This window comes from Heloderma suspectum, chromosome 3, assembly GCF_057233095.1.
Source record: "Heloderma suspectum isolate Gila_16-S chromosome 3, 16-S_ref, whole genome shotgun sequence".
Taxonomy (NCBI): domain Eukaryota; kingdom Metazoa; phylum Chordata; class Lepidosauria; order Squamata; family Helodermatidae; genus Heloderma; species Heloderma suspectum.
Window position 1 is genome coordinate 260,397,024 of NC_139460.1, and position 25,837 is coordinate 260,422,860.

At 41.5% G+C, this 25,837-nt stretch overlaps 1 protein-coding gene across 14 annotated transcripts in view; it reads left to right on the forward strand.

Annotated features, from left to right (window-relative positions):
* The window catches only part of BTRC (beta-transducin repeat containing E3 ubiquitin protein ligase), a 183,971-nt gene that overhangs the window by 115,453 nt on the left and 42,681 nt on the right, over nt 1–25,837 (forward strand). For all 14 annotated transcript variants that reach the window (XR_014789518.1, XM_084846521.1, XM_084846512.1 and 11 more), the window contains one exon: nt 25,379–25,610. Coding sequence is in view for 13 of the 14 variants with exons in the window: in XM_084846521.1 (XP_084702647.1) it covers nt 25,379–25,610 (232 nt within the window). In the remaining variant the exon portion in view is untranslated. The remainder of the gene's footprint in view (nt 1–25,378; nt 25,611–25,837) is intronic.

Genomic DNA, 25,837 nt, shown 5'->3' on the forward strand with positions numbered 1-25,837 from the left:
ACCAAGATCACCCACTGAGTTCATGCTGAAGTGGAACCCAGATGTCACAGATCCTCACAGTACACTACATTGGTTTTTAAAGACCTTATATAATCCATAGATCATTCAGTTCTAAAGATGTTTGATTAAGAAATTGCTGATTGATTACTCAATTTCATTCAAATAAAAGTTCATATCACCAGGTTATCAGGGTAGGTGCCTTTTTGAGGATAGTGAAGGAATTCTGAGATCTCAGTTTAGTAAACAAATGGTACTACATATGGTTAGAGAAGAAAGCTATCTAAAATATTTTCATTTTCTTCCCCTTTTACAGTTATACACAAGAACCAAAATAACCTCAGAAAAGAGGTGTGACCTTAATTCAGTGCCACTGATCTTAATATTTGCCTTCATTGATTAAAAGTGGACCATACTCATGTTGTTTATTAATCTGTCTATTAATAGATAATTGAAAGGAAAACATCAAAAAAAGTTTGGCTTTTAAAAAGCTGACAGTCAAATGTGAAAGAAACTGGCCATGCTAATTTTTTTAAATGGCCAAGGGTAGGGAGGAGGCTATATGGCTACCTTTTGATACCTTGATAAAATAATTATTTCCAAACAGTGATGTCTTTAAAATGAGTATCTCTGCAGCTCCTCTGAATACTACTTAATAAGTATTTTATTATTGTAATAGGCACTTAAGAAGCTGTGATAGGTTTTTCTATTGTTGTCTCACACGTGCAATCTGAGTTGCTACAAGATACATTGCAGTATAAGTGCTAGGCAGTTGCTGCCATCATTTCTATAGGCTTTTTGTTATACATGGCTGCTTGCATTATCTGGTGACCACTGTTCTGGATTGAGAACTTTCATGTGGAAACCATGATACTAAGGGCTGAACTGAATGAGTTGCTATTCACACAGTTAGCAACTGCATGAGTGCCTTTAAAACAAGGAAATAGCAGGTACTGGGTGGACAGTCTGGATTGGGACCCTAGTGGGGGGATGGACTTTAACCCCTTGCCCCTGTTCTGGTCCCGATTTGCATCACCCCTCCTCTGCTCCTACTATTTGTGTTGGGAGAGTGGTTTCCAGTGGTGCAAATGGGAGCTTTTTTCCTATGTAAATAATAGGCCTTGAGGGAGGATTGATCTGGGCAGAGCGGGGAGGGAGGGAGGGTTAGATCTCCATACCTCCTGTCCTGCCAGGGTCCTGATCTGGATCAGACCCCTTGTGCCTGCTATTTACTTGTTAAAAGCCACTCACACAATTGCTAATTGCATGAATGGCATCTTGCCTAGTTTGGCTCTCCAAGGCAAAAATCTTTTATTTGAAGCCATGAGAAGCCTTCATCTAAGACACTTCCCCCTCAAAGAATCGGGAGCTTGATTCCTTTGCTCTTGATTTCACTTTTTTGAACAGCATGATGATTGCAGCAAAAGTTTAACATTGCAAGTTGCAGATGGTTTAGAAACTTTTTTTTTATTAGACAAAAAACAAGAGTTACGAGAGCATTTTTTAGTGTTTCTCCAAAAATCTGTAGAAGTTTGGTTAAAACATAAGAAGAGTCATGCTGGATCAGACCAAAGATCCATCTAGTCCAGCATTCTGTTCATAGAATGGCCAAACAGCCGCCTGTAGGTTCTTCAGTTACCTGCATTATATCAGAACAACACTGTGTTGCTTTCAGCTGAAAGGATATAACTCCTTTACTTTACAGTGATGTTGAAAGAATGCATTGCTATGTAACTTGTCATTGTTTTATCATCCTCATATATTAAATACAGCCTTACTTTGGTAAATAAAAATACCTCCTCTTTCCTCAACATTCCACACATGTGCAGCACCAAGAAACCTCTCGTGTCTTGTCTTAGTATTTCTGAAAATTGCAATCCCATGTTCCTACCAGTTCTGTGCCCCTTCATGGATCACTGCCTTGTTGTGGCGAAGGGGCTTGCATAACTCAGTGAAGCCATAAGCTATGCCGTGCAGGGCCACCCAAGAAGGACAGGTCATGGCGGAGAGTTCTGACAAAATGTGGTCCACTGGAGAAGGAAATGGCAACCCACTCCAGTATTCTTGCCAAGAAAACCCCATGGAACGTATCACAAGGCTAAAAGATATGACTCCAGAAGATGAGCCCCTTGAGTCGGAAGGTGTCCAATATACTACTGGGGAAGAGCAGAGGGTATTTCCAAGTAGCGCCAGAAAGAGCGAAGCAGCTGGGCCAAAGCCGAAAGGACACTCAGCTGTGGATGTGTCTGGTGGTGAAAAGAAAATCCGATGCTGTAAAGAACAATATTGTTTAGGAACCTGGAATGTCAGATCAATGAATCAAGGTAAGCTGGAGGTGGTCAAACATGAGATGGCAAGATTGAACATCGACATCTTGGGAATCAGCGAACTAAAATGGACAAGCATGGGTGAATTTAATGCAGGTGACCATCATATCTACTACTGTGGGCAAGAATCCCTCAGAAGAAATGGAGTAGCGCTCATAATAAAAGGGTGGGAAAAGCAGTACTGGGGTACAATCTCAAAAACGATAGAATGATCTCAGTACAAATCCAAGGTAAACCATTCAACATCACAGTCATTCAAGTCTGTGCCCCAACCACTGAGGCCGAAGAAGCTGAGGTTGATCGGTTCTGTGAAGACCTACAACACCTTCTAGAACTAACACCAAAAAAGATATCCTTTTCATCATAGGGGATTGGAATGCTAAAGTAGGAAGTCAAGACATCACCGGGATAACAGGCAAGCATGGCCTTGGGGTACAAAATGAAGCAGGACAAAGGCTAATAGAGCTTTGCCAAGAGAACACGCTGATCATAGCAAACACTGTTTCCCAACAGCACAAGAGGCGACTCTACACATGGACATCACCAGATGGTCAATATCAAAATCAGATTGATTATGTCCTTTGCAGCCAAAGATGGAGAAGCTCTATACAGTCAGTCAAAACAAGACCTGGAGCTGACTGTGGCTCAGATCATGAGCTTCTTATTGCAAAATTTCGGCTTAAATTGAAGAACGTAGGGAAAACCCACTAAACCATTCAGGTATGACCTAAATCATATCCCTTATGAATATACAGTGGAGGTAAGGAATAGATTTAAGGGATTAGACCTGATAGACAGAGTGCCTGAGGAACTATGGACGGAGGTCCGTAACATTGTTCAGGAGGCAGCAACTCAATCCATCCCAAAGAAAAAGAAATGCAAGAAAGCAAAGTGGCTGACTGATGGGGCTTTACAAGTAGCTGAGGAAAGAAGGGAAGCGAAAAGCAAGGGAGAAAGGGGAAATTATATCCACCTGAATGCAGATTTCCAGAGAATAGCAAGGAGAGACAAGAAGGCCTTCTTAAATGAACAGTGCAAAGAAATCAAGGAAAACAACAGAATGGGAAAGACTAGAGATCTCTTCAAGAAAATCGGAGATCTCAAGGGAACATTTTGTGCAAAGACGGGCATGGTAAAGGACAAAGAAGGCAGGGACCTAACAGAAGCAGATGAGATTAAGAAGAGGTGGAAAGAATACACAGAAGAACTATACAGGAAAGATCTTAATGTCCCTGATAGCCATGATAGTGCGGTCACTGAACTTGAGCCAGACATCCTCGAGAGTGAAGTCAAGTGGGCCTTAGGAAGCATTACTAACAACAAAGCTAGCGGAGATGACAGTATTCCAGCTGAGCTATTTAAAATCCTAAAAGATGATGCTGTTAAAGTGCTGCACTCAATATGCCAACAAATCTGGAACACTCAACAGTGGCCACAAGACTGGAAAAGGTCAGTTTACATTCCAATTCCAAAGAAGGGCAATGCCAAAGAGTGTTCAAACTACCGTACAATTGCGCTCATTTCACATGCCAGCAAGGTTACGCTCAAAATCCTACAAGCTAGGCTTCAGCAGTATGTGAACCGAGAACTACCGGAAGTACAAGCTGGGTTTCAAAGAGGCAGAGGAACTAGAGATCAAATCGCCAACATTCGCTGCATCATGGAGAAAGCATGAGAATTCCAGAAAAATGTCTATTTCTACTTCATTGACTACGCTAAAGCCTTTGATTGTGTGGATCACAACAAACTGTGGCAAATTCTTAAAGAGATGGGAGTACCAGACCACCTTACCTGTCTCCTGAGAAACCTGTACGAGGGTCAAGAAGCAACAGTAAGAACCAGACATGGAACAACCGATTCGTTCAAAATTGGGAAAGGAGTATGACAAGGCTGCATATTGTCGCCCTGCTTATTTAACTTATATGCAGTGTACATCATGAGAAACACCGGGTTGGATGAATCACAGGTCGGAATTAAGATTGCCGGGAGAATGATCAACAACCTCGGATACGCAGATGATACCACCCTAATGGCAGAAAGCGAAGAGGATCTAAAGAGCCTCTTGTTGAGGGTGAAAGTGGAGAGTGCAAAAGCTGGTTTGAAACTCAACATTAAGAAAACGAAGATCATGGCATCTGGCCCCATCACTTCCTGGCATATAGAAGGGGAAGAAATGGCAGCAGTGACAGATTTTATTTTCTTGGGCTCCAAGATCACCGCAGATGGTGACTGTAGCCAAGAAATTAAAAGACGCTTGCTCCTTGGGAGGAAAGCTATGGCAAACCTAGACAGCATAGTAAGAAGCAGAGACATCACCTTGCCGACAAAGGTCAGTCTAATCAGAGCTATGGTTTTCCCAGTAGTAACGTATGGCTGTGAGAGCTGGACTATAAGGAAGGCTGAGCACCAAAGAATCGATGCTTTCGAACTGTGGTGCTGGAGAAGACTCTTACAAGTCCCCTGGACTGCAAGGAGGTCAAATCAGTCCATCCTAAAGGAAATCACCACTGACTGCTCATTGGAAGGACAGACACTGAAGCTGAAGCTCCAATATTTTGGCCACCTAATGCGAAGAGAAATCTCCCTGGAAAAGACCCTGATGCTGGGAAAGATTGAAGGCAAAAGTTGAAGGGGACAGCAGAGGATGAGATGGCTAGATAGCATCACTGATGCAATGAATATGAGCCTGAGCACACTCCGGGAGAGAGCGGAGGACAGGAAGGCCTGGCGTGCGAACAGCAACAACCAGTTCTGTGAGAACAAATTTGCTTTGTAGATTTTAAATGTTCCTGTTCATCAGTGATCTGCCTATCACAAGGTAAAATAAAGCCCCCTTTATCAATGCCAGCATCACTGAAACTTAGTTAATGACTAAAATATTTCACTCTTAATTCTCCTGACCTTAGGATTCCTGTTGATTCCTCTGATTGCCTGTGTGCTTGGACTGAACACTCCTGTATAACATTAATTTAGGCGATATAAAAATGAAAAATATCTCAATTAGCAGTGACACCACAAAAAAGTTAGATTGTTAATTGAGTGGAGCTTGTAATTCCTTAGCAGAGCTGACTGGTAAACCTTCCTTATAATGCTTTGATAGTAGGTAATAAAAATGTTGCTTAATTAATGCCAGTGTGAGTTCTTTTTGAAGCTTTAGATTTTACAAAACTGAGTAAAATGAGTAAATCAAAGAACTGAACCAGAATGCTTCGCTGTACTGTCAATTTAAGGCTGTCACTTCCATTCAAAATCATGATTTATATTCCTCAATATTGATTAGGCAGGATACATCTGAATGCCGTGTTCAGAAAAAACATGCAATTAAACCTCACAGTAAGTTAATGCATCATAGCCTGTGATTTGGTTTTCTAAATTGTCTTGTATCTCAAGCAAAATGTGGGAATTGGTTCACAGGGAACATTTATACTAAACCATAACGTAAGACAGACTTTCCCAACCTGATGCCCTCCAGATGCGTTGGTCTACAATTTCCATCATCCCCAGCCAGCATAGCCAGTGGGATGAGTTGTAGATGGTGGAAGTTGTAGTCGTAGAATCATAGAATAGAATCATAGAATAGTAGAGTTGGAAGGAGCCTATAAGACCATCAGGTCCAACCCCCTGCTCAATGCAGGAATCTAAGTCAAAGCATCCCTGACAGACGGCTGTCCAGCCTCATCTTGAATGCCTCCAGTGTGGGAGAGCCCACCACCTCCCTAGGTAATTGGTTCCATTGTTGTATTGCTCTAACAGTCAGGAAGTTTTTCCTGATGTTCAGCCAGAATCTGGCTTCCTGTCACTTGAGCCCATTATTCTGTGTCCTGCACTCTGGGATGATCAAGAAGAGATCCTGGCCTTCTTCTCTGTGACAGCCTTTCAAGTCCTTGAAGAGTGCTATCATCTCTCCCCTCAGTCTTCTATTCTCAAGGCTAAACATGCCCAGTTCTTTCAGTCTCTCTTCGTAGGACTTTGTTTCCAGTCCCCTGATCATCTTCGTTGCCCTCCTCTGAACCCTCTCCAGCTTGTCTGCATCCTTCTTAAAGTGTGGTGCCCAGAACTGCCTAGTCCAACACATCTGGAGGGCATCAGGTTGGGGAAGGCTGACATAAAATGATCAACCCTACATCTTTAAAACAGTTGAGTTGGGCTTCCTACTCATTTAATATTTGTTTGAGGAAAACGCTGTGTGTTTATAAATGGGGAGGGGTGCCTTATTAGGTCAACCTGATGTCCTGTCTGGCTCAGTATTCTTCTAGATTCTTCACCAACAAAGTACAGTAATACAGTAATCCACTGATCACTTGCAGTTTTTACTACATTGGATTTTATGATACCTTAGCAAGGGACTACAGCTTAAGACAGACTTTTAAATACCACAGGCAATCATGTGATCAACTGAGTAACTATCACCTCCAGATGACCAGGCAGCAAAGCTTTATAACAGTTGGCTCTTCTTTTTCTTTTAGATCACATGTGACTAGCATGTAAGTGTGGGCAAGTGGACTCCTTAACATGGGGGGTGGGGCTAGTAACATTAATGCACCTGTTTGCAAGGGTGGCTTAAAAGAGTGCAAGTCAGTATCTGCCCATTAATTTGTCTTGTCCTTTTTTAAAACCCATATGGTGGTTTGCAAGGTCCAAACATCAGTGGTGAGTGTGTGAAAAATATTTCCATTTTATTTCAAACGCTTTTAGATAAAAAAAATTCATGGGGATCCCAGCTTCCCCACGTGCATTTATCCATACAGAGGACTGAAACTAGCTGAGTGGGAAGAGCAGGGTGAGTTTTGTGGTCTTTTGCAGTGACTTCATCTGTGAGCTGTATGAGAAAACAGGTACAATCCTGCAGTTCTCTCTGTTTCATCTTAGTCATGCCCCCAACTACTATCCTCCAAATCTCCCCCTTTAAAGCTAATTTATAGAGAACAGGTCTGCAGGCCAAGACTGTGTGGAATCATCTGGGACACAGGGCTGGAGCCCTTGGGCACGCTTCTAGTTTCATATTAAGTACTGTGGAAGGAAGTTTTCATTGTTTTCAGTGCAGCGCCTCCTGGAAGGCTTGGCTTTAGCTGCTATTTTCAGTCACTTGTCCTCTCACAGATCAAGTTCTGAGAGGCGTGAAAAAAATAAAGAAAAATGTAATTGTGGTTATCCTAACACAACCTATTGTACTTATCACTTTCTCTCTGTCTCTAGATGGCAGAAATATTAATCATTAACTTAAAAAAAACTCAGCAAAGTTTGGAAATCCCCTGGTGGTTAAATATCGAACTTGCTGTGATAAGTAAGGTAACTTTACTAAAGTGCTGCCTCTCTAGGGCACTTCTCTGAACTCCAGGAATCTGTTAGCTGCTTTCATATTGGAATTGATTTTAAGACAGCTGTCAGAATGTATCGTGTCTGAATGTATCGTGTCTATCAGGAAGAATCATGGAACTTCAGCAATGAAAAACACAGCGCCATTTGCTTTTAGAGTTCCGGTCTTAGTTGTTCAAAGGTCTAGAAGATTGGCTGGCTTTATTTTAGTAACACATTCAGGTAGATCCTTATGCAGGAAGCCATTTCGATTTAAAGGGCTTGGAGCTATTAGTACTGGTTCTCTATATGACCAATGCTATTGTTCCAACTGACTAAGGAGTGGGGACATTTTTTATTATACAGTGCCCATAAGACTACAGAAATAAAGTACTAGAGAAGTCCCTGCTGTGATTTTACGGTCAAAGATTAGGCATGAGGGAGATGGGGGGAGAGCAATGACAGAAAAAGAAGAGGCAAGGTCACATATCAAGATCATGAGTTAAACATATGCAATATAAGTTAAACATATGCAATAACAAGAGTTAGGGCAGGAAGAGAATGGTTTAAAAAAGGTGTTGCAAAATATGTGTGAGGGGGGAGTTTAAAGGCCCCTAGTATGGGTGCTTTAGAATGGAATTCCTAGGTATAGGGCAGAACAATGGAAAATATGATAGCTAAATTATTATTACTACTACTACTACTACTACTACACTGGAATAAGTCTGGATGGTAGATTTAGTAAGTGTGAAGGTCTTGAAGACAGATGAGGTGACAGCTTAGAACCAGAAAATTTACTTGAATGGCAGTGTAGAATGGCTCTCCAGGAACACCTAATTACTTTGAATGAGTTCAGATCTCCAGGGTCAGATGAACAGCATCCTAGAGTAATAAAGGAACTGGCAGAAGAAAGAACTCTCCGAACCACTGTCTGTTATTTTTGAGAAATCATGGAGGACGGGTGAAGTGCCAGATGACTGGAGAAGGGCTAATGTTGTCTCTGTCTCAGGAAGCCAGATTCCGGCTGAACATCAGGAAAAACTTCCTGACTGTTAGAGCAATGTGAGAATGGAACCAACTACCTAGGTAGGTGGTGGGCTCTCCCACACTGGAGGCATTCAAGATGAAGCTGGACAGCCATCTGTCAGGGATGCTTTGACTTAGATTCCTGCATTGAGCAGGGGGTTGGACCTGATGGTCTTATAGGCCCCTTCCAACCCTATTATTCTATGATTCTGTGATTCTAGAGCTGTCTCTTCTTCCCCTTTTGTAGGGCTTTGCATGTGGAAAAGGGAAAAGTCCAGAATGACTAGTCCTTAGTCCATACTTAATAGGGAAGAGGGATAGAAGAGTCTCTTCTACCATTTTGAGGTGAGGTAGATCTAACTATCCTATGATTATATATTAATTGGGAGATTTACATCATAGATAACTCCCACCCTCCTTCTGAAATTGACAGTCCCAAGTTATTTTGACATTACTGGGTGGATAACACAAAACTATTCTCTGCTGAGGTCAAGTTAGCATATGTTTTGCTGCTGGTGCTTGGAGGTTACCTGTTTCTGTCCACATACCTAATGCTAGATAAAAGTGCTGACACGTTAACATTGTTTAATACATCTTGTATGGATTTCAGGAATGTGCAAATGTTCAAATTGTACAGAATTTCTGGAATAATGCTGGGATGGATGCTTAGAGAGCAGTTTGACCAAAAGGCAGAATTACGATGTAAAAATCCTTCAAAATAATAGTTTTGATTTTTATCAGCAGGCTAGATGATTATACATGGGTAGAGTTCTTGCAATATGTTGCCCTATGCTGTTGATCAGGAATGGACAACTAACTTTGCATACACCATTATTATGACTGGTGGTATAAGGAAGCATCTTCTTTTATGAATCTAAGGGTCTGTGTACATCTAGAAGCCACAGAATTAAAGTAGTTAATGCTTTTAGTTACCATGGGAGTCTAACTGGGGGGAGCACTGGGATATAAAAATCATTTGTACAAAAGCAGCCCCTTTTGTCTCATCAACAAGTTAAAGATGCCTACCCTCAAATGAAAAGAAAGCTTCTTCCATTAGATTATTTAATTAAGGGGTACCTCAGGTGCAGTCTGAAAGAGATGGCATGTTTGGGACAAGTGGAACCATGATAGTACAAGAAGGAGACTTATGTCAGGAGTGATACAGCTTTCTCTAATGCCAGTTCCCTTCTTTGTCTCTCAAACTATGCTGGCATCTTCAGCGGTGGATAATGCTACTCAAGGATGTCTTAATTGTGTTAGGGATTGCTCTTGTTTTTTGTAGTTGATTAAAAGAGGACATGGCCTTCACAACTGAGAAACACCCACAGTTTGAGGGCTGGTTCACATGGTCAGTTTTGTCTCCCTGCAGTTTTCCTTGAGGATCCCCCTGCAATGAGTTCACATGGAGGATGTCTCATGTGAACTAGGATCTCCACGAATACGGCAGCTACTTCCCAGAGGCAAGTTCTGCATCCACAATAATGGGAATTGTCCCGAGAGGCAGAGACTGTATCCATGGAGATAATACATCTTATATAGGGCATTCTCCACATAATTAAGTTACTTTGTGGGGAGGAGGAATTTCATGGAGACAGATCTGACTGTGTGCACCTACTTTGTAAACTGGACGCATTCCTGGGCTTCCATCCCTGACTCTTCAGTTGTTTGTTGCTTTGTGTATGACGGATAATCTGTTCCTTTGTTTAAAAGGGCATTCACTGACAACCTCTATTTAAAGCAGCTTATTCTCCAGGTTTTTATTTAGTCATTTAAACTACCTATGTTCCTCCCCGCATGGTTCTTATCACTAGAACATGATTCCATTTCAGTTCAACCTTTGTAGATGAACTTGAAGTTAAAAGTTGGTGCAATCTCTCCAATTCTTCCTTTCCAACATTGCAGAAATTTTGTTTCAGTGGTTTCACCAGCTTTTAAAATCTAAATGGGAGACCTATATCAAAGGGAAGTTATACAGTAAGAGTCACCAGATTCCAGACAGTTAAACTTTATTAGTCTGTTTGAAACATAGAGTAGTGCCTCTTAAAAGAATAGTTTTTCTTCTCTTCTCCTCCTCCTCCTCCTCCTGTTTACTGTTTAGCAATAGTCTGGACCTGTGAGAATATGATGGATTGATACTATTGTTTATATTGTTCTTGGCTTTTTAAAATTCTAACATTTTATACAGTTTTAATATTATTATTTTTTAATCTTTTTATTTAAAAAAAAAACAAAACAACAACATAAACACATAATAGACATACAGTAAAATATCTCTTACGATTATAAGGTATCTACCTTTGGCTCCACCTACACAACAAATATTTTGGCCACCTAATGCGAAGAGAAAACTCTCTGGAAAAGACCCTGATGCTGGGAAAGACTGAAGGCAAAAGGAGAAGGGGACGGCAGAGGATGAGATGGCTAGATAACATCACTGATGCAATGAATATGGACTTGAGCACACTGTGGGAGAGAACGCAGTACAGGAAGGCCTGGCGTGCTATGGTCCATGGGGTCACGAAGAGTCGGACACGACTGAACGACTGAACAACAACACAACAAATGCTCATTATTATTCTCTAATTCTTATCTTGGTTGTATATCATACATTGAGTTCACAGACATTATATTATTTCTCTCCTAATTTTAATATTATTGATGATTTAATTATATTTTAAACTTTTGTATATTTCTATTTATATATTTTAACTGTACACGTTTTTAATGTTGTAAAGCATCCTTGAGTCCCAGTATTGGGGAAAAGGCAAGATATACATAAAATAATAATAACAACAGCAACAACAGCAGCAATGTGGAAGAGACACTGCTGTCCTGTGGCAGGCAGGCATTTTCATTAGATGCTGGAGAAACTCGCTACTGTTCTTGAACAATATGTAGCCCACTGCATAGTGCAACAAAGATTAGGGCGCAATCCCTGTTCAGACAGAAAAAAAAAGTCCTACAACTCCCAGCATTCCCCAGCCAGCATGAATGGGAGCTGTAGGATTTTAATTTGTCTAAACATGGATTTTGCCCCTAGTCTCTAATGTGATGACTCAAAACCCCTGAAGGAAGTGTTTTGGCCAGAGACATTTTAAGCAGCTCATGGACTTTTGATAGAATCACATGACTTCTGGCTTGTTTAAAAAATAATGAGTGTTACTGGTGTATTTCAAGGTACACCTCTGAATATATTACAGCAAAGATTTTTTGATGATGAGCGAACAAGACAAGAAATGTAATTTGTCCTTCAGCTCTCTATTTTTCTAAATCAACATAACAAAAAGGGTTTTGTGTTCTGATCCAAATATTCCCATTTAAGGGTTCAGGTTACTGGAGAATAAGTCTGCAACCCTATACACGCTTACCTGAGGTAAGCTCTGTTAAACTCAGTGGGACTTACTTCCAAGTAAACATTATAGGATTGTACTGAAAATAGTGCTGAACCAAGATGCTCATCCCTTCCTTAGGGCAGCCCTATCTTGCATTCCTAGCTTTGTGCAGTCTATCACACTCAGTTTCTACCTGAGCAAAATTCTAGGTTGGGCGTGTGTGTGTGTGAGTGAAAGTAAATTGTTGTAAAGCAGGTTGATTTTGAGAAATAAGGTATTTGAATTTTGCAGAAGTTGGCATTGACAAAAAGACTGAGTTAGTCATGGGCATGATACAGAGGATTTCTGTTTTTTCCACAAACATGTGGGCTAGAAACTTGCTTTTTTGAAAAAAAAAAAATTCACATTGCCCAGCTCTTTCTAGCCATGCCCCTATCATTTAAAGCAGGGGTGGGCAATTTGTCCTCCAGGTGTTTTGGCCAACAACTCCCATCATACTTCACTATTGGTTATGCTAGCTAGGGCTGATGGGAGTTGTAGGCCAAAACATCTGGAGGACGTCAAGTTGCCTATCCCTGGTTTAAAGCAACCAGAGCTGCTGCTCGTTTCAGCATAATTCCACAAGTCTTTCATTGAGATGCATCTTTTGTCAACTTTCTTGCTGCATAATTAGAAGCCACATGCGGGCACAGAATAACTGGGTCTTTTGGTATAGGGAGTGAGGTTAACATCAGTGTCTTTCTGTATTTACTTTTTGAAATAAATAGTAATCAAGTCTTTGGCATCCTTTCACTGTGGTTGTTTTGACATTTTTAGGTGATTTACTTCTAAGTTGCACTAGATTTTTAGAACTTTCAGTGAGCTCACAATATGGAAAGGGTGATTCAGCACTGGTTGAGCAGGCCCTTCATCAATTAACCTCCTGGAATAAATTTCCACAAGCGGGGCTGTTAGGGGGAGGTAGACAGAAATTTGTAGCTTCCAGTCTGAGCTTCAGAAATAAAAGTAAATGGACTTGAAAAGCTAGTGTTGTTACTTTGAGTCTGTCAGCTCATATTTTAGCAAGACAAATTAACGCAGTAAAGGCATGAATCAAGAGCATCTTTTTGGCCTAAACCTTTTAAGTTATGGGAGTGATACCATTAAGGAGTTGATTCTGTTAACACTGAGTAGTGTGTTCAGACTACAGTACTAATAATGGCTCTCAAGCTCTGTCCCAGTAAGCCCCCCCCCCCCGCCCGTTGAAAGTAAAACTTTCAGGCATCCTTGGGTATAGTAGGAAGGTCCAAGGGATGAGTACTTCCTTTAAAATTGTGTGTGTGTGTGTGTGTTTAACACATGCTTAACTCTGGAGTTGAATAGATAAAAGGGAGAAGATAGCAGGGTCACACCAACCCTTACATTGTATTAAGGATCCTTCAAAAAACCTGTAGACAAAAAAAAAAAGATGCTATTGACAAAGGGAAGGCTACACTGAGATAACACTATCATTCTGGCTTCTGACATTTAAGAGACAGAGGCCAGAAAAGGGGAAAATGGTTGTTATTTCGATATAAAATGGTTCCCAGCATTCCTCTCCATCTCTCTCTGATATGCTCTTAAAAGTCACTTCCCAAGATTCTGTCACTCTAGCACCACAGCAAGAAATAAAGCTCAAGATGGCAGACTGGTTTCAAATGATACTGAAGCACAATACTAATATATTTAAAGTCTACACTCAGAATCTCTTAAAACTGAATCCATGCCCTACTGTCAAATACATTGGGTGTGATCCAGGCAAAATTAAGTACTTCTAAGTCTCATGGTTTCAGTGGGAGATACTTAAGCAACATATTTTTCTCTCTCACTGAAATGGGAGATACTTAAGCAACATATTTTTTTCTCTCACTGAAATGGGGCTTAATTGTTGTGAATCAATCACCCAGAGAGCTTTGGCTATTGGATGGTGGTTGTTCAGTCATTAAGTCGTGTCCGACTCTTCGTGACCCCATGGACCATAGCACACCAGGCCTTCCTGTCCTCCACTCTCTCCCGGAGTGTGTTCAAATTCGTATTCATTGCATCGGTGATGCTATCTAGCCATCTCATCCTCTGTCGTCCCCTTCTCCTTTTGCCTTCAATCTTTCTCAGCATTGGGGTCTTTTCCAGGGAGTTTTCTCTTCACATTAGGTGGCCAAAATATTTGAGCTTCAGCTTCAGTATCTGTCCTTCCAATGAGCACTCAGGGTTGATTTCCTTTAGGATTGACTGATTTGACCTCCTTGCAGTCCAGGGGACTCTTAAGAGTCTTCTCTAGCACCACAGTTCGAAAGCATCAATTCTTTGGTGCTCAGCCTTCCTTATAGTCCAGCTCTCATTGGATGGTATAGAAATATAATAAATAAATACAATAATGTTGGCAGGATCATGCCCATTCTCTTCTGTATAAAAGAATGACCAGAAATGTGACTTCTGAAGTCAAGCATTATAAAACTCATGTACTGTTCAAGTAATAAACATTTACTTTAACATGTTTAGCGGCATGAACATTTTAGTCTCCCTGTGATGAAGAAATACTGTTTTACCCAGCAACAATGAGCTGTTGCTTCATGAAAGGTCTGGGAACTTAGTTGTCAAGTAAGTGAACTTACTTCGTGTCCTTACAGGTGCATAGAGAAAACCAAATAGATGCTTTGAATTTTACAGCTGCTCCTTTAAGCAGATATAAATTCTATCGTTAAAAAAGCATATGGGCTGCATGACCAGAGGTTTTGGGTTATACTCCTGAGTAGTTTAAAGTTGTGATGAGTGGAGGCCCCTTCCTGCTCCTGTTTTTCAATTCAGAATTGGGTTTGACAAACCAAGCTTTTGAACATTTTATTTTAAGGAAAATAACTTGGTTAATTCCATATCTGTACTGAATCTGGCTCCATGATGACAGTGAGGTCTTAATCCCTCCTCCACAACCCTTTTAGTTGGGTGTGGCTGCTGCTCAGGAAGGTGTTTCCTTCTTCACTGCCCCCACCTGAAGTACGGCTAGAGCAATGTCCCTGGCAGTGCTGCCATAGCAGCATTTCAAGTGCTGGGGAGAGAAGAAGAGGGGGTGAGAAAGACTTCCCTCCCTCTCTGCCACAGTGAGGTAAGTGAAGGGGTGGGAGAAGGGGTTCTTTTCTGGCTTTGGTTACAATTCTAGCCAGTGAGAACTCTTGGGGACAGGGTGGGTGTGGAGAATGGCCGTATTGGGAATACTGGTGTGCTTTACAAGCATGTCAAATCCATATTCCAAACTGGAGCATTGCGAAATTCAGTGACATCAGTAGTATAAAGCTTCCACTTAGGTGCAAACAGATACATTTTGTTTGTTATAGTAATTAATCAGTATGTGAACTTGTTCAGGAAAAGTATGAATTAGAAAACTGAAACTTGTGTCCTTTTAAATCAATGATTTAAATCACCTTGACTTAAATCAGTTCACCTTGCAGATGAGGCTATGCAGTTTAAGCAAGGGGTTTGTGGATAGGGGCTGGCTCAACTCTCAGTAGCTCCCATCGAATAGGATGGGGCAAAATAAACAGGCTGCCCTATGAGACACAACTGAGAGGGGGCAAACCTGCTTTCCACATCCAGATCCTGGGATCACCAGATGCACCACAGTGCTGTACCTGTTGGTATGTTTTAACTTTCTCCTTTATAATTGAGTGACTGCCACATATTCCTACAGGGAAAAGAAAGTGCTGCACCCCACCCCAAGATGATTTCAGTCTATGAGCCCTTGCTGCAGCCCTATTTCCACTGGCAATTTGCTAAATGTAGTCAATCATGTTGCTTCCTGCTTCTCTTTCAGGTGAACGGTGTTAGATTATCTAATGTGAGGTTAGATTACCCCATGAGGTAAGATAGGCTGTGAGTGAGTGACTTTCCAAGGTCTTCCAGTGAGAGAGACAGACAGACAGATAGACACATCGTTCCCCCACCCCAGCCCCTAATATTGTGAACTATCCTATCTGCTTCCATCTGATACTGGTCATATTGTAAGTGTACATGAAAGGCCTTAGCCTCTGGTATTTCCAGCTAGCATGACTTGTCCACATCAAAATTCCGGCCCCCATATCTTGCTTCACTTCAAATTGCCCCCTATAGGTTAAACAACTTGTTTTAAATAAGGCCAGCTAACTGCTTGGTGCTGTTGAACATTGGTTGCTAAACCACAAAGCAATGTTAAGGAAGTGGATTTGACTGCAAGTTCTCTTTTCAATATTGTCTCCTCAGTCTTCCTGCCCTCGCATGCTCTCTTCTTTCTTTCTTTCTTTCTTTCTTTCTTTCTTTCTTTCTTTCTTGTTTTGCCATTGCTTTGGTAATGTCCCCCAACACCTTTTATGTTTCCAGCAAAGTTTGAACAGTACACAGAAAATTAACTGCCTGGAGTCTTTTAAATATAAGTAACACACACCCAATAATAAGCTGTTCGTTGGGTGTTTGTTTCTGTTTTGTTGGTGTGTAGGGTTTTTTTGTTTTTTTGCTGCCTGCAAAGGAACATAAACACAGCACTCATTTCTGGCAGGTTTTTACTGTCAGAGTTTCTCCTATTATATTTATCTTACAATTTGCCAGGGGGTGAAGTTATTAAGTTTTAGCAGCAGCCATCGATCAAGTTCACAAGTTAACACGATAAAGGCTCTGTGCCGCTCCGATCCGGGAAAATGATGATCCTCACTCGGTAATTAACTAAATGAGAAAGTTAAATCTTACTTGAGAGCTGGGAGAGATGCAAGAGAGGTGTTTGTCAGTTTCTCAGTGGAAATTAGAAGCAGTTTTTTTGCAATTCCCTAAGCTGCTGCTCTGTCATATTTTACATAAGCACTGGGAAAACGTCTTGTAATTAGTGCTGTCATGGAGGTGTTTTTTTTTGCTGAAGGATGTTGGAATAATTCATTAGATTATCAAGAAAGGCTTGTGTCCTGAAATGATTAGCACAGTGAAATTTAAACCATTAACGATAACAAGTTTAGAGCTTGCTGCAGTGCAGAGGCACCCGGGGTATGTCTGTGCCTATTTCAATCATTTCTTATAATTAAACATTATGTCCTCTCTCCCCCTCCCCCCTCCCCCAATTCCCTTCACTTGGGTCCAACCAAAAATTCTGTTAAGGTGGCTCTGTAAAGATCAGCATGTTTACCAGCGAGGAACAGCAGCAGCTCTGGATGAAAAATGCAGGGGAGGGTTGGTTGATTCTTTCTGACCCTGATAGTGACATTGAGGGCAGAAGACTGCCGAAGCCGTAACTGGTTCTCAAAGCTAGCACTGGGTGCTGTCTGCTTGCCAGTGGTGATGGTGGTAGTACTGCTTAGCATATGTATAGATTACTATTCCACACTGGTGTCATATGAGAACCTTACAAGAGGGTGCCATCGCCTGATCACCTGGGTCACAGTCCTGCTGCCCTTTCATGTGTGTACAATCTTGTAGTTGCTGGTGTGTGTGAAAGGCGTATGTGGATACAGGCCTGACTTTGCCTAGTTAAATGCTGTGGCTGCAGAACTGAGTAGAAAACGGGAGATGGAAGATGATTGTAATCAAATAGTGTGGAATGGGGAGGTGTGTGATTGGGGCCATAGTTCAGCACTGGAGCACATGTTCTGCATGTGGAAAGTTCCAGGTTCAATCCTTGGCATCTCTAGTTAAAAAGATCAGGAAGCAGGTGCTGAGAAGGAGACCTGGGAGAGCCATTGACAGTCAGAGTAGACAGTACTGGGCTAGTTAGACCAATGGTCTGGCTCCATATAAGGCAGCATAATATATTCATTGTCAAACCCATGCACTCCCATCCCACAGATGCAAGTCTGAAGTGTGTACTGAGTGTTTGTTCATGGGATACATGTTACTGCATGGTTCTCTTGCCAAGAGATAACTAGCAAAAGTAGTTTTCCATAGTGATACACCTCTGCATTACATAAAGCCCTTGCAAATTCCTATGAAATATGTTAAAACACATACTATTTTCATTATTGGTGTCTACTCAAAGCCCCAGCAGAGCAATGGTTACACAGAGCTTTCCTGCTGTGAAAAAACCCCCTTACTTTAACTGTGAGCCTACTACATTTATTTATTTAACAATATTTATTAATCTCTTACATTAAAATAAATTTCTAAGCAATGTACAAAACAATACTGTATAAGTCCATAATAAAGTACTGCATATTATTACTGTATACCATGTTATATCATAGTTCGGATTCTTTTTTTTCTTATTTGTCTTTCTTTTCTGCACTGTTTATTCTGAGATTAGATTTCATATATGGTTTTTGCTAAAGTGGTTGGCCACAGTTTCTTCCTGTTCATTTTTTGCTTATCCAGTAAAATATCTCTTGTACAATTTATCTCTTAGTATGTAGTGTAGGTTTAAGCTGCCTACAGATAACTTGCATTACAGCAATTCCCATTATACCTCCTACACATCCTGTAGCCATAACAGGGGAAGCATTTGGTCTTAACCCTTCCCACTAAGTGCTGGCTAATAGCCAGCTGATGCAGCTATTCGCCACAATTGGGCAACCCTGTTAAGCTCATGGAAATGCTTGCGTACATCCAGCAAAGCTTTAATACATATTTGTCACCGCCCAAGTGGCATTTGAAGCTTTCCTGAATTTAAAAAAATGCTGTGTATAATGCAGGGGACTGTTTTTGTGTATCCAAGGAAAAGTCACACACTACTGTGGACCTTGAGCAGTGTCCAATAAGCCAAGGGTTGTATCTTTTATTGTATATTAATCATAGCTTATGATGTAGAGTTGGAAAATCATTGTGAATTTTACCGCTAGGAAAGCCAGTTCTTTTTATCTTAGCCTCACCTTCACTGTACATATAATATGGTGTCCACATTAACTACTCTGTACCTAAAGGATCTTGCAATAGACAGCTCAGCAGAAACATCTTGTGTCCTCTTTGAGATCAATAGAATGCCCTTGTGTTCAGGACTGTTCAATTTATCTCCGGAAGGCATCCCTGAGAGACTTCAGCAACACAAAGCTGCATTTTGTGAAGTCATCTTCTAATAAGCTGGACAGAATAGTCCACTGCAAAATGCTGCTCCTAGTTCTATGTGTTTATCTTGCATTAGAAATTAAAGCAAGGAAGTAGTAAGCAAAGGGCTGCATTTGGAGTAACCAACTTATGGAAGTTTTACTAATATGAGATGTCTGTACTGCTGATAGATTATGGTGGTCTTTGCTGCTGAGGCAGATGATCCATCACCCTCATCACAGTGTTCCAAATGTTCAAGTTGACAGTTACAGTGCACTTACATGCCATGCTTCTGAGGCACAAACTATACGTGATGGCAACAAACTCACTTCTTGAAACGGGTCTGCCCCATTCATCTGTAAAGTGAGGGGAAGACCATATGGGTGCACACACAGAGAGTGCTGAAGTTGCTGTCCTTACTGTACTTACCCATGCAGTCCATCCGTCTACTCTGGTAAGCCCAGGTGGAAGAAACCATTGGCCAAGGGCATGGGATAGAGGCTAGTAAGAGGCCACCACCTCTGAGCAGCTCTCCAGCCATCCCCCACCTCCACTGCTGCCAGCAGTGACAAATGACACCTATCAGTGTGATCATGGAGTCCCTTCCCCCTCTGGCATCACTTGGGAGCAGCTGCCTCTTGCATCTGCACCACCACCCCAACTTGGGGAGAGGAACTAGGGGTGGGGTTGTAGGTGAGGGAACGTTCAGCATTCCTACCCCATGCTCAATTGGCCATTTAGATTTCATCCACCATCTTCTCCTTTTACGCGTGAATGGGCACATCTGCTTTTAAAAGCATAGGTTTGCCGTTATTGCATGTAGTGGGTATGTTAAGTGTATGCCCGTACTGCGGCAGTTAGTTTCTAATACTAGTATAAGTTGAAGAGATTTGCTTAGATTTGGGGGTGGTTAGTCATCAATAGGTTTCTCAGAAACCCAATCAGTTCTACTGCTGCTAGTTATAAGTTTTCTTCCTGCCTGCTTCAAAAAGAAATAACTAAATTCTTGTCTTTTTGTTGTTTTTTGCTTGACTTCAACAGATGCTTAAAATATTTTTAACTGAATGCATTAGAGAAGGGAAAAAGCTGTGCTTTACAGCTTTTGTAGAGATTAAAGGACAGGCAGTGAAGTTTATACATATAGGGGTAGAGATGATTTTTTGTAGCCATAAAGAGTTATACTGCCTAGAAATTACATAGCACCTTCCATAAACTGAGGCAGAGAGGGTTGAAATGACTTGCCCAGAGCTTCAAACTGAACAGCCTGTAACCAAATGGGGTATTTCCAGTTGCAGATCTCTCTTTGAATCACTACCCCCCTCTCCCCCCCCCCAAGTGTAATTATGATCTCTGTTCATTCACTCATTCTTAATACTGAGTAGAGTATGCTGCAGTTTAATTGGTGAGTTTGATTTGAGATCATACAGGAAACTGCACATGGGGCAAGGAGGAGGAGCAAAATAAGCACAGAAATGGAAGAGGGAGTCTACGTGAAGACCAAGGTTTACTCACATTACTTTGTGAACAAATGTTCAAAAATTGTGATCCTGAGGAAGTCCCTACACGTAGAGGGCATTTCATGATTTCTTAGTGGCAAACCTCTGCTAGCTGTTTTGACTTGTTCACATGTTCTGTAGAACTGCCTATCGGAGGTATCAACCCCAAATTTTGGTTGGTCCTAATAAAGATATTGCCTAACTGTGGATTTTGGATTCCCCCACACCCATGGAGCAGCACAGCTATCTTTGTGTTGTTGTTGTTGTTGTTTTTATAACCCTGCTATTGTTTACCTGATTGCTTATCCTGGGATTAGAATAAGAAATTGAGCCAAGAACCCCCTTTGTTGCCAGAATTTGTATGTTGGGGAGTGGATCAATATCACAGTTGGCACATGAACCAAACAATGCAAAACTGGCCCTTGCCCTAGAAAGCTTATCACTTAAAGGCTGTATCTGGATAGAGTCCCCAGTTCCTCAAATTAGAGCTATTTTAGCTTTTTCTGATCTTTAGATCAGTGTCTAGATTGTGCTTCAACCCATTGGTCCACATGACTGACAGGGACCAAAACAAGGCCAGCACAGGTAATGAAGTTCTCATAGTGAACATGGGAGTGCCCCAGTGGGGAGAAATGTATCTGTTTCCCAGGAGCCTTGCACTGTTTCTAGGACTTTTATCAGATCCCTCAGACTGCACATATGAACAATGCTACATAATAACATATGGGGGAGAACCATTTTCCCTCCCATATAACATCCCTGTGAATTAAACTATGACTGGGTTCGGATGACACACCTCAGCTCATCATGGATTGGTGCCATGGTGCTCATGGGCATCACATTCAATATGCAACCCCCATTCGGGTATTGTCATATTGTGTGAACCAGCCAGCCTGCGTCATGTAAGGGTTAAACAAAAAGAAAGATCATGGGTTATGCAAGGGTTATTTAACCCTCACATAGCCCATGCTTGCTGTGTTTGCATGACACAACAACACTCAAGCAGGGTTTGCATATTCATAATGGCAGCCACAAGCACTGCCGCCTCACCGTGGATTAAAAAAATAACCCACACTGGGCTGTTATGTTGTGTGAGCAGCCCCTATATGATGATGGAGTGTCATGCTCAAGGGTATTGGTGACAGGATTATACTGGCTGTTGGGAGGAGTTCTGTGAAAGGCGATGGCTGGCAAAAGGGACAAGTGGATTTTCCACCCATTCCAAGCAGGCACATATGGGAGCAGGTAGTTCTACCCTCATTCCAACATTTTAAAGGTCAAGACTAGCATTCTGATATTCACCCCCAAACAGATTAGGAGCTAAAGTAAATTTAAGTATAGATGTAATAGAGGTGATTCCTGGTTAACAGCCTAGCTGTTATAAAGGATGTTATAAAGCATAGATAACCATGGTAAGGTTATTCCTTCCCAAGAGAGCCCAGTTGGGGTATCAGCCAGAGATGGATAATGTCTCTCTAGGCTACAAGTGCAACTTGAGCATCCAGGAGCATCCTGAAGCTGAAAACCTGATATTTGATGGGGACTGCAGCTCCATCTAGAACAGGTCAATTCACCTAACAATATATCCATCTTGCTTGGATCCAGTTCTAGTTTATTAACCCTTAACCATTTCATTACTGACTCAAGACACCTGTTCAGAACATCCACTGCCTCACCTGGATTAGTTGGGGGGAAAAAGTAGAGTTGGGTGTCATCTGCATATTGATGACGCCTCACTCCAAATCCTTGGATGATCTCTCATAGTGGTTTCATGTTTATGTTAAACAGCATGGAAGACAAGATTAAGCACTGCAGAAGTAAAAGTCCACATGGTCTGACTTCCTGGAAGTGATCTGTTGATTAGGAATGTAACCCTGGAACAGATGCAGAACAGATGCCTTCCCCTCTCAGTCATGACAGATGATCTAGAAAGGATACCATGGCTGGTTTTCTCCTTGCTGTGATGTTCTTCCTGAGAGGCAGGGAGTGCAATGTCCCACTCGCCAGTTCCCCCGGGACTGCAGGACTGAAGGAAAGTACACTCTGGCCTATTCATCAGCAATACTGGTTTCAGATTTTGGGGTCACTTGGGAAAGGTGTTTCAGTTCCTCCTCCCCACCACTGTTGCCACTATTTGTTTGATTGCTTATTCCTTTTAGACCAATTTGACCACCTCCCAGAGGGAGAAGACAAGGCATGCAGAGGCCACTGCTCTTTGTTGCTCCTCTCATTGCTTGCTTGCTTACTTGGTTTTGAGAGGGCAGGCAAACAGGCAGCAAGAGCATGGAGGATGAGTAGCAGCACCATGGCCCTCAGCAGGTTCCAGTGATGCTTATCTCTGATGCCAGCCCAGTCTGCTGAGAGATCCATGAAAATCAACAGGGCCGTGCTCCCCCATCTGTCTTATGGCTGAGGTTGTCAACCAAAATGAACAAGGTAGTTTCAGATTCTAAACTGGGTCAAAAGTCAAATCACATTATCCAGGAATGCCATGGGGTTGGAAGGTCACCACAATCTACTCAAGCACTTTGCCTAGAGAATGCAAAGAAGAATAGTGATCAGTTTATAGATGGACAAAGAGGGCTTGTTTTCCTTGGGCCCAAGGACAGCTTCTTTAGGCGTGGCCTTACAACCACCTCCTTTAAGGTGGGTAGGACCATCCCCTCCTTATTTTGCTAAAAGTAGAGCAATGCATAACACTGAAATGCACAACAACAAATCCATAGATTACTTTGATTAAAAAATCTCCTTCATATTTAGTCCACCGTGTATTATGGAAAAGCAAATAGATTGATTGAAACATGTTGGATTCCTATGAATTCCAATAATTTAAAGGATAACTTTAATTGAGCTATCTGGATTTAAGATCTGTTCTCAATCCACATCAGGTAGTTGCCTGGGGTTGTAGACTTGGAACATGCCAACCTCTCTTATCTAGCATTTCAGCATGGAAGCGGATCGGAAATTAACTGAGTTTGGTGATTATCATCCCAGGATGGCTGATACTATAGACTGGTCCATAGACTGGTCCTCTAAGGAGGGTCATCTTTGTGTGCCAGATAATAACACTGCTTCTTGTGCAGGTCACTGATTTGACTCACGTGTATTCACACTTTAAAGGCACATGTTTCTGAGAGAGGAGTAGATAAAAAGGCAAAAGGCGATGATTTTAAGAACAGGTTGGATGAAGACAGCCTGCTGTAAGATTGGCTGTGCAGCAAATGAAATGGGAAATGAAATGAGGTCAGGCTTATAAAATACACCATTTATCAACTATCTAAATCTTAATCCAGCGTTTCATTGGTTTTCTGTTCTGCAAACGGCTGAACTGCTGTGAAAACAGCCACGGAATCCCTCCAGGCCAGTGTTCAATAGAGTCCAACCTTCGTGCTTTAATGCTAGGCTATCACCAGCAACATTTGTGCATGGAGAAACCCAGCACTTCTACACCAAGGAACTAGGTTACATCATTTTCATAAAGACTATGAGGCCTCGACTGAGACACACAGAGAATCCAGTTTTGTTATGGTGTTTCTTGGTTTGCCAGCCAAACATTTTGCTTGTCGGTCAATTGCTGAAGTTACATAAGCAATCCAGTCATAGGTGTGCTTATTCTGCATAGTGTAGAATCTGCATACTACACATAGTGTATGTGTAGTATGCAGATACTGATAGAATATGTGGAAATACATAATATCTCTTTTCATTCACACACCTCTCTATCCCTTATATTTGATTTGGAATAATGTAGAAAAACCATAGTGTTTGCATAAGACTGACACCCAGGGGTAAGGGCAAGCCTGGAGCTTCTAGTTGTCAAGGTGCAGACTTTTACACATCAAGGACCCTGAACTTTGTGTCAATCTGTTGTTCTTTCCACACTCAGCCATGAAAGACTTATTGTTTGGTACATCCATCCAAATGCTGCAGTTAGGGTTGGGTCCCAGTTGTAGTACAGGGGACTGCATGATCCTGTGAGCTGCATGCAGCCTTAGTGCAGTGGCTTGCAGGATCAGGCTGTTGGTAGATCCCCCCCCCCCCGTTTTTATCCCTGCACATCGCTGTACTGTTCTTTTATGGACTATTGCTATTATGTCTATTAACAAATGTGAAGTATCTGAACTTCTGATTACCCTAATGTCTTGGAAGTCTCCAGGGCATGGAGGTATACAAGCGTGTCCTGCCTAGATATATTTCACTTTATTCTTTTGCTGAAAGAAAAGTCTGAAACAAAAAATGCTAAACTACCTTTAACTGCTAGCATGGGAACAACATTTGTTGGCAGTTCACTTTGTTGAGGATATGGGATGTCCTCATAGTAACAAGAAACACACTTAAATCTAGTTGGGTTTTTTTAAAATCACAAACATTTGAATAGGTCCTGTTCCTTGTGAGTAGAGCAGGGGAGGTTCATAGTTTTTGTCTGTTGCTCAAATTCTTTTCAGTAGCCAGCTTCATGGTGAGCATCTAACACTATAAAACTATAAAGCCATAAACAAATAGCTTTATAAAATACCATTTAAATTATACTATACAGGTGGGCCCTACATTTATAATGTTTGAATTAGCCATGCACAGTGCTGAACAGCAGCAGTGGGCAGTTTTTTCCTCTTCTATCTCTCACGTATTTTCTATTAATTTTAGCAGCAGTCCATTGTGGCAATAAAGCAAATATTTTAGAAGAGAAGTGTTGGAAAGGCACGCAAGTACTGTGCACTAAAGTAGTTGATAATAGTGAAATGGGAACCTAGCAGCAGTTTAATCTCTATAATATACAATTAAGACCTGGATGAATGTGCTTTTCCTATCACCCGGGTAGGCACATATGTAACATATTGTCTTCTAAGGATGTCAAATTCTCCGCCTTGAAAAATTCATTTTATACATTTTTTCTTTTCTTCCATAGACAAAACTTGCCAATGGCACTTCAAGCATGATAGTGCCCAAGCAAAGGAAGCTATCTGCAAGCTATGAAAAGGAAAAGGAGCTCTGTATCAAGTATTTTGAGCAGTGGTCAGAGTCCGACCAAGTGGAGTTTGTGGAACATCTCATCTCCCAGATGTGTCACTATCAGCATGGGCACATCAATTCATACCTCAAGCCTATGTTACAGAGGGACTTCATCACAGCACTGCCAGGTATTCTAGTGGGATCACAGGAGAAGATCACACTGAAAGTTCTGGTATTTCCCTCCAGAATTTTAAGTTACATTAACTAAGTCTAATTCAGTTACATTGCAGAAGGCCTTTCATAATTAACAGGTGCTTCTACTAGACCGCCAAGCTGCAAGTGGGGTTCCAGAACCATTGAATTAGAAAACGTTACTGGTAGTTAAGACCTAGTTTTGCCTCTATATCTTCCTGTG